The sequence below is a fragment of the Rhamphochromis longiceps genome, linkage group LG6 (assembly GCF_057381845.1).
Source record: "Rhamphochromis longiceps isolate RC_006_pf linkage group LG6, R_longiceps_female_GT1.1, whole genome shotgun sequence".
Taxonomy (NCBI): domain Eukaryota; kingdom Metazoa; phylum Chordata; class Actinopteri; order Cichliformes; family Cichlidae; genus Rhamphochromis; species Rhamphochromis longiceps.
In genome coordinates this window covers 26,331,944-26,341,278 of record NC_140562.1, presented here as the reverse complement: position 1 = coordinate 26,341,278, position 9,335 = coordinate 26,331,944, and the positions used below count along the sequence as shown (strand labels likewise).

The 9,335-nt window shown below is 38.2% G+C and overlaps 1 protein-coding gene across 1 annotated transcript; it reads left to right on the top strand.

Annotated features, from left to right (window-relative positions):
- Positions 1-2,625: 2,625 nt before the first annotated feature.
- On the top strand, positions 2,626-9,056 carry rhoh (ras homolog family member H). Its single transcript, XM_085409937.1, has 2 exons — positions 2,626-3,462; positions 4,706-9,056. The coding sequence occupies exon 2, from the start codon at positions 5,154-5,156 to the stop codon at positions 5,739-5,741; it is 588 nt and encodes a 195-aa protein (XP_085266063.1). The 5' UTR covers positions 2,626-3,462; positions 4,706-5,153; the 3' UTR covers positions 5,742-9,056.
- The last annotated feature ends 279 nt before the right edge of the window (positions 9,057-9,335 follow it).

Sequence of the window (9,335 nt, the reverse complement as noted above, 5' to 3'; positions counted from 1 at the left end):
TTAACCTAGTGCCTCGTGTACAAAGATTTCCCCAAATGCTCTGAATGTTTTCATCATATCATGTATTTAAATTGTGAAATCCCCAAATTCTTGATAAATTTACACTACAAAACATTTTTGTTAAACCATTTCTCTACACACTTCTCAGCATCTTTTTTGTTCTTCTCCACACATACTTTATAAAATCAAAGACAAGTTAACTCTATACATTATGAACGACAGTGATTTTTATACATTCACTGCCCCTTTTCATGAGCAAACCCTCCTCCCCGCCTATCCTCTGAACCTCCCCTATCCTAACCCAGTCCCAACAAATCACAAGCAATTGGGGGGGAGGTGTAATTAAGTAATCAACATTACTTAATTATATTACTCATTCCTGATTAAATCATTACTGTCACATCTACATTAGATCAGTATAAAGAGTAGGATTATCCCTTCTGTGCTCTATGTAACTGTGAATTGAGGGGACCTTGTTAGGGGAACCAGCAGCCTCACATCAGTGAAAGGTCATGGTGTAACAGGTCATGTTACTAAGCTAATGCCAATTAACCTAATTACCTGTGGGGTTTATGTTACCTTCTCTTTTTCTTTAAAGCATAAAACAAGTTTTTAGTCTTTGTTGCCACTGTTTCTGTTTCTTTTTAAGTAATAATGGCAACTAATTTTGAAGTGGCATAAAGAAAACAACAAAGACAAGTTTATAGGTTGTCTTTGAACTATTTTCATGTAAATGTATAAAAATGTGTCAGATAATTGGGTTCTGTCAATTTACTCATAACACAACATCTTTTTTTGGAAACAGGTGTTGCAAGTAAATAAACATCTTTGATTGAGGCTAAGGTATCGTGACACAAGTCTGATATTGGTTACTCACTGTGCATTCTTCAGATAGATATGAAATAGAGCTGGGCGATAGAACGATAACGATATGTATCGCGATATAACTTTTACTCGATAGAGAAATTAAGCTATCGCGATAGACCTCGCCGCTCTTGTCCTCAAAGAAAAAAAAAAAAAAGGTCAGCCAATCCAAACTAAGTAGCGCAGAGCCGAACCAATCACAGCCGCAGCGTCACGTCGCGTGGCTTGTTACGTACAGCACAAGTGCCAAGCCGCACGTGTGTTTGTTTGGGAAGTAGCCAGCGGGTAATGGAGGAAATGAGTGTGCCGACTAGAAAAATCAACCGAGCGTGACCGAAGAGAAAACAGATGATGGTTCCAATGCCGGAGAGATTGTCAAACGGAAGAGCCATAGAAGTTCCGTAGTGTGAAGGTATTTCGGCTATTTCAAGTCTGACAAAAAACAGAGTAGCGTGCACTGTAAATTGTGCCGAAAGCAAGTCTGGAAATACAATAAACTGGTGCATGCGTCACACTGTGCGCCACGTTATTGTTTCGGTGAAATGAATTTCTACAATACTGTTACTGTTAATTCTACTCTCTGCAGTGTTTAAATGCTTACATATACACACAGTTACTGTCCCTCCACACATACGACTCGGTTCTGCTTCTATGCCCCAGCTTTGTTTACTTTTTCCCACCGAGGCTTCTAGACTTCTGATTGGCCAACATTTCGGCACGGTTAGGAATCTAGCGCCACCTGCTGCTTTGGCATGTTCATAGCAGCGTTTTCCTTCATTTCTGCCTTTATGTGTGGACGGGATTATTTTTTAAAACGAAAACGGAAAATCTCCGTTTTCAAAAATACCCGTGTACGTGTGGACGTAGCCTGAGTCTCTGACTGGAAGCGCTAATTCGTCATTCGGCTTTTGTCAGACTAAAGTAACTGTTAAAACTGTTTGAAAAGCTCAGCTATACAACAAGGAGAGATTGAGAATTTCCTTTTAGTTCTCAGTTTATTTGATATTGACAAAAGTTAGTCAGTTTTGTCTGTTCTTCTGTAAAACAAACTAAGATTTATTTTTAGAATTAATATTTTGTTTCTAAGTGGAATTGACAATTTAGTCTGTTTCGTTTGTTCTGTTTTGAAACTTAAACGCTTTAGCGGCTGCCTTTTGTGTAGTTTGCAATATTTGCCTTTATTTATCTGAAAAAGTCTCATGTTCCTTAAGTACATCTACCCTGTTGAACTTATTATGGGAAATAAATATTTAAATCAAAACAAGCTGCTGATTATTTCACATTTTACTTGTGAGCAACGGCACATTTAAATCTTACAAATATAGTTATTTGGCTTATATCGTGATAGATATCGTTATCGCCTGAAATGAAAAAAAACATATCGTGATATGAAAAAATCTCATATCGCCCAGCTCTAATATGAAAGTAAATCAAAGTTCAAAATACAGTTTCAACGAATTAACCAAAGAATCGCTGACCCTGCCTAAGCTGCCAGAGAGGCCCCTGATGGTGGTTTGGTTTTGTATCGCACAGCCGCGGAGACGCGCAGAGGGGTAAAACCATTTTAAAGAAGGTTTAAAAAAAAAAAATCACTTCGATCGTCTCCCTTTTGCACATTCTTGTTCCCACACTGAACTAAGTAAAACACATTCGCACATAACACTTGCTCGCACCCATCTACACGCACTCCTGTCCACACGTTGACGGGTTTGTCTCTGTATATATGCTGCCTAATTTGTCCACACATTGTACAATGCAGAAGTATATTGTCAACGAATTGTGTACAAATTTAAAGTTACCATTAACTCGCAATGTTAACAAAATGTGGAAACAAAAGTAAAAATTGAATACGTTTTTGCACATAAAAAAATGAATTCATCTCCTTTGATCTGTTATATTACTCAAACTCACTTCAGTTTCAACCAACACTGCCTTTTATTTAATCTTTATAGTTTAAAGCTGTAAAATCCCACTTTTCCCATCATAAATGGAAAATAAGTCGGACTTTCTGCATCTAAGGCGCAGTAAGCATATACACCTAAATGTGCTTTCTTGTTTATTAGTGACAATAAAAAAAAAAAAAAAAAAAACACAGCTTAGCCCCTTGTTTGCAATAATTGCCCACATCATAGTGCGATCACAGCGGCTAGTTTGGCTGCGTTAACACTGTTATAAAAGCCCTTTATAGCGTGCGCCAGCTGTGCGTAAAGTTGCAAGCAAACAGTACAAATCCACAACAGAAACAAAGTGATACGCACGGCACAGCTGCTGTGGGGGAGGCGAGCAGTAGACTCAGTCACACCTCCACACTCCAACAAGCGGATGCAATTGACTTGACTTTTCTCGTACTTTCTCACTTCCTTTCGGTGCATACGAGACATTTATTTAGGAAGGTGCCTCAATATCTCGTCTCGTTTTTGTCCTCATTAATAGCGCCCGTAGCAGGGGCGTTTAAACAAAAAAGCGGCCGGCTTCTTATGATTATTAAGAGGGCCCTTTTGGGAGTTTAACGAGTGATTTTTACCAGCTCTGTGAAGTCTACAAAGGCGGCAGCAGCCAGCATCCGCCCGTTAAAGATTGAGAAGACTGACAAGAAAGGTAGGCCGAACCATCTTCTTCTCTCTCGCCTTTATCTTTCTCTTTCTCTTTGTCTTGATACAACATCGTGTTCCTGAAGCCTTTATGACCCAGATTTTCTACTCAGTTCTGAAATTTAACAATCAATTAATTATGTAAATGATAATCTTTTAGAAATTAAAAGGGTCGTTATTAGTTGTTTTTTTTAAATTATTTTTTTAGTTTTAGTTTTTTGTTTTTAAGCAGTCAAACTTTAAAACGAAACCAATGAGCTCTTTAAAGTGTGTTCCTGAAATCTGAGAAGTGCAAATTGATAAGAACTGGATGTTTTGTAAGATTTCACAGTAAACTATAGCTACACTGTGTGAGGATGAGGATGGTAGGACAGTTCACTAGTTTAACAAATTGGTCTCATTTTTTCTCCTATTTTTAGTAAATGGCTTACATCATTTCCTCTGACCACAGACAGAATCAAATAAAAAATGATTTTAGTGAGAAATGAGCTGTGGAAAAACCACTGATTAAAGCGTCCCATCTGCGTTACGCAGGGCTTTCCATTTTGGATGACTGTGTGACATGGCAGGTGGTTTTGAGGTTGTCACTTGGTATGTCTGCTGCTTGCTTTAATAAAACCGTCAGTTTAAAAGTGAATAATGAAGATCTGCCAGTAGATTTTGTTAAACTGGGTCATTAGTTGTCAAGATTCATGTTTGTCACCTTGTTAAACTGAGACATCCTCACCCCTGGTCAGATGTCAGATTGTGGTATAAACTGCAGAATCGAGAAAGGAGACACGCAAGGTGGATCTTTTATGTGAGCTTGAGAGTTCGGAGATTTAATTTCTGAGCACCTGTTAAAGTTTACGGGATAAAGCTGTGAATTCTGGGTCACGCCCAAACACAGCAGTCTTTACTTCCGTGTTTTAATCTGAACTTTGACACAGAATTGAATCTTTATACTTAAAATTATCATAAAAAGCAAAAGTGAGTGTCATCTTCTACACACATGGCTCAAGCGGTTGACAGCTTGATTGTTTGAGCTCCTATTTCATATCATCTTCTTTCTGATCCTTTCTCTCATGCAAACATATTGTTTTAAGAGCTGCGCTGCAGGTATCTTACATGTTAGACTGCACGCTGTAGGGGAAGACTTCGTCAGACGTACAGAGAGACGTGCAAATGAAGCTTCAGCTGAACAAACTGTTCTAGGGGCTCTCCGATACCTCTTGTTTTTAAAATGCTGTGTCTTCATCTCTCTTTCCCAGCAAATCTTGGTCTTCAGTGCCGAGATTAGACCTGCCTAACAAAAAGGAGGATCTTCGAGATGGTTAGAGAGAAGGACCAGAACCTGACCAGCTGCTGCGCACATAATGCGGAAGTGAGGCGAGCTGAGATGGCCTGAAGATCTAAGAGGTTATGTGAAGCGTATATATAAATCTGTCTGTTGGAGAAGAGCTGCCTGTACACACTTATTGTCAGTGACAGGAGACACGTTGTAAGTCCCTTCAATAAACTGAATGACCACTGCAGTAGAGCATCTATTAATGAAGCTTACACCAAGCAGGGCTACACAAAACTACCGCCTGGATACGGAAGTACAGCACACAGACTGATCAGTGCTTTTGTCTGCCTTGCGGACTTTGCGTCCCTCTAAACCAAAAAAAAAAAAAGTTAGGCCAAGCAACTTAAGAAGGGAAATAATCAGAGGCAATCATGAATGGCTTTTCGGAAATGTCGATTAAGTGCGTCCTAGTCGGGGACAGCGCAGTCGGAAAAACGGCCCTGCTGGTCCGCTTCACCTCAGAGACTTTCCCTGACACCTATAAGCCCACAGTGTTTGACAACACAGGGGTGGAGGTGTACATGGACGGTATCCAGATCAGCCTGGGGCTGTGGGACACGGCCGGCAATGACAGCTTCAAACAGATCCGACCAAGATCATACCAGCAGGCCGATGTTGTCCTCATCTGCTTCTCTGTGGCTAACCCCCACTCTCTCGCCAGTGTCCAGAACAAGTGGATCAATGAGGTTCGACAACACTTGCCCAGGGTACCGGTGCTGGTTGTGGCAACCCAGACAGACTTGAGGGAAATGGGTGGGCACCGGGGCACATGCATCACACCATCCGAGGGTAAACACGTGGCTCAAGATGTTAGAGCTAAAGGCTATTTGGAGTGCTCCTCCTTAGGCAACCGCGGTGTGCAGCAGGTGTTTGAGTACGCTGTGCGGACAGTTGTTAACCAGGCCAAGAAACAGGCCAGAAGACGCATGTTCAGCATGAACCAGTGTAAGGTCTTTTGACCCATTCACCTTGATTTTGTGAGCTCCTGAGCCTTTTATCATATGATCTTTTTAAACGTATTATTCAAACTCAGTTGGTGTTGTAGGGGTACAAGAACACAAATTAGGATTTCTTTAATAAACTTGTTTTTCACTAACCTCCCCACAAGACCCTAAACTGGATCAGTATTTAAACTGAGATTACACTGACTGAAAACCTAACAGACTCTGATTCATATGTTTGACTTACCCATACATGTCCTCGAGAATTGTGTTTATTCTTGGTCTAAAGGGACAAAGCATTTGTGGCGAAGGACTTTTTTCTTAATTAAAGCTTTTATTCATCAAGGATAGCGTCTATAAAAACCCTAGAGACATTTTATTTAAGGGGATGAAGTAAATAACGATATGCTTGTGTTGCTGTTTCTCAGCAGTTATTTAACATACCAAGAAAACGATAATGTACGTGTCAGCTCAAAGAGCCAAATGAGAATATTTTACCACGTTGGGCTGAACGTACTCGTATATATAGTTAAATTTGATTAGATATTACCAGAAAACAAGTGTTAATTAGTCAACAAACAGTTGACAGAAATGCATACATGCTGCGTAATGTTCTCTAGATTAGATTTGCATTTTTACATGTGAGGTCTTTTTAATTAACGACAAAAATCTAAAGATGATCTCGAATTTTTTCTCAGTAAATAAGTTTTTATTTTTATTGAAATCACGCAATGTGTATTAAAAACCCCCAAAAAACCTCTACTCAGAAAATATATATAAAAAGGTCCCCCCCTATTGTGTGTGTGCATGCGTGTATTTTATTTCTGGAACAACTAAGGTTTTAACACACTGACTACAACTTCCACTGATGTGAACATTCAGTGTGTTTGTACAGTTTTACCCATAGCAGAGGGCTGAACAAATGTGCAGCCACTGGGAAGTGTATGTTACTTTGAGTGTCAGATATTCAGTCATTTTTGGTGTAATTGCATTGGATTTAAGTTTATTTGCCTGCCATTAGAAGCCTCACATTATTTGTCATGTAATGTGAATAATTTTCACTTTGATTTCAGCAAATCAACACAAATTTCTACGCAGTGCCACAGAATATGATGGGAACTTTTGTAAACATGTTGTACTTCACTATATGCATATAGTGTATATCGTGTGGCCGGTGTTTTATGTTGCTATGCTGTTTTGCATGTTTTGTGTATCCCTAACAAGTGTTATATGAAATATGGAAGCAATTAAACTCAAAGGAAGTGTGGATCAGAGTGTGTAAAAAACAGTAAGAAGTTTTATATTTTTTCAGCACATTTTGAGAATAGCTGTTTCAAACTATAAAGTGTTTGGTTATTTCTTCAAACTAATGATAAGTATGTTAAAAACACTTTGTTTGAAGAAACCTTTATCAACCAATCAAAAAGACTTGTATATACTGGCTTTCAGTAGAGTGCTGGATCACAAAAAAAACAAAGCCCACCAAGCAGATTTGAAAAAGATCTGAACACCAATGAGCTTCCATATAAGGGCTTTACTTAATGTGTCATGTTCTGCATACAACGCTCGTCTGCAGTCTTTAGACGTCTAAGGTCTCAGACCGTTAATACGCAGCCATCTAATGTATGGGATGAGATGTATGGTTTATATAACTGTAGTAGCTGTATGATATATACTAATGCAGAGTGATGTGCAGAAAAATGTTAATGTTACTGTTGTATGATTAAATAAATTATGAATAATATGCATATTATAAAAACTTTATTCAAGTTATTAGATTTATTTATTTAGCCTAAAACTTGCTCCTGAGGGTTTTGGGACTCGTATCGGTGTAACCTGTTATACGCAGAAGCGGTATGATTAGAAATACCTTCTGGTGTTTATGTAAGGCCTTCACACTGTCAAGTGCGAAGACCAAAAATGTCAGGCTTGTCAAAAAAATTACAAGATTTTGATATTGTATGTATATTGTGTTGTATGTAAAATCAATTAAAATCAACGCACACACAGAAATCTATTTGTCTAAAGCTCCATTTCAAGTCAAAACGTAAGATATAGTCTGTAACAGTAACTCTGCAATAGCAGGCAACAAGAATAATTTTCATTATTTTGATATATGAGTTATTGACACTGTGAACATTTAGATTTTAAATGCCGTCAATACATCATCGCTTGTCCTAAACATGAGGGGTGAGACCCGTACATCAGAGAACGACACATATGGCTGAACAAATTAGTTCGTATGAAACAATTTTATTTCAGTTTAAACCAAACTTTATTGTTTTAGCTAAATGAAAGTCTAAAAAAGGACAACCAGGAAAAGCAAAGCACCAGGGACGAAGCTCAGAGGAGCTCTTCCTCCCCCCTCATGCTGTCTCCCGCTGTTTCTCTACATATCTCTGTCCTATATGGTGTTTAGAGCTGCTGAGGATGAGAGGTACAAATGAAGACTTTTGAAGGATATGGTGAAAAACACCTAACCACATCCCAGCACACACACATATAGTCTGTATATAATATAGACAAAGTTGTGCAAACACACACAACGACTCTCAACACATCTGTCCGCACACTTGAACACACACACACACACACACGTTTTTTTTGCACACACTGACACTTGTGCTGACAACCATACAGCTCCCTGTAGATAACACACAAGAAGAGCGTGAGCTGAAATTGATGAAACTGCAAGTCCATCAACGATGGTACAATAAGCCAGTTATCCGGGGTACAAATGAACCAGTGAGACTCTATTTGAGAGTTTGATTCATTTACTTTACAAAAAAAAGTTATTAAGTTTTACAGATCAGTTTGTGTGCTAAAGTTGTGTCATATGACATGAGCACGAGAAATTAGACTTCATTCACATAATAAACATTTAACAATATAAATAAAGCCCCATGCCAAAAGTCGTTTGTCAGAATTAAATGTGTTTCTGCTACATCATGTATTTGCTTTTGAAATAAAAATAAATCAAGTGTACAAACTGGTTTTAACTTTCCTTTAATTTTGCTATCTTCTAATCGAAGCCAAATAAGCTTGTTTGTTCTGTCAGGCAAATAATCTTAACATTGATTGTTTACGTTAGCTGACTTACTGGTCCTCAATAGACTTTATAGGAGTGATACACGTGTTGTCATAGAAGCAACGTTTGTAAAGATGTTATAAAATGTATAAATATGATATGATGTGGATGTGTTACTATATCGGTTTGTGTGTTTTGTGTATTCTTGCCAAGTGTTTTCTGAAATGTTTAAGTAATTAAGTGTGAATCAAACGTATAAAAACAACAGTGAGAAGTTGTGTATTTTTTCAGCACATGAAATTGTGTGTTCATTTTCATAGACGTACAAAGGTTACACATATGATTCATAGGTTTGCTGTGCTATTAGGACATAAACAGTTTAGAAAATCTTGAGCCAGTCTCTTTATTTTCCCTCTCTTGTCAAGTTTCCTTCTGATTTTTAGTAGCAAAAGCATAATTTCTACTTTGCTGCTGGTATATTTTTGAAGGGTACTTGTAATCCAAAGATGCTGTCACATGTTCAAATGTATCTGACGATAAATGTAAATGCATGTCGGCAGTTTTATAAGTGACAAATAAGAAAT

Coding starts and splice junctions, on each gene's coding strand:
- rhoh (XM_085409937.1), top strand. CDS start 5,154: ATGAATGGCTTTTCGGAAATGTCGATTAAGTGCGTCCTAGTCGGGGAC.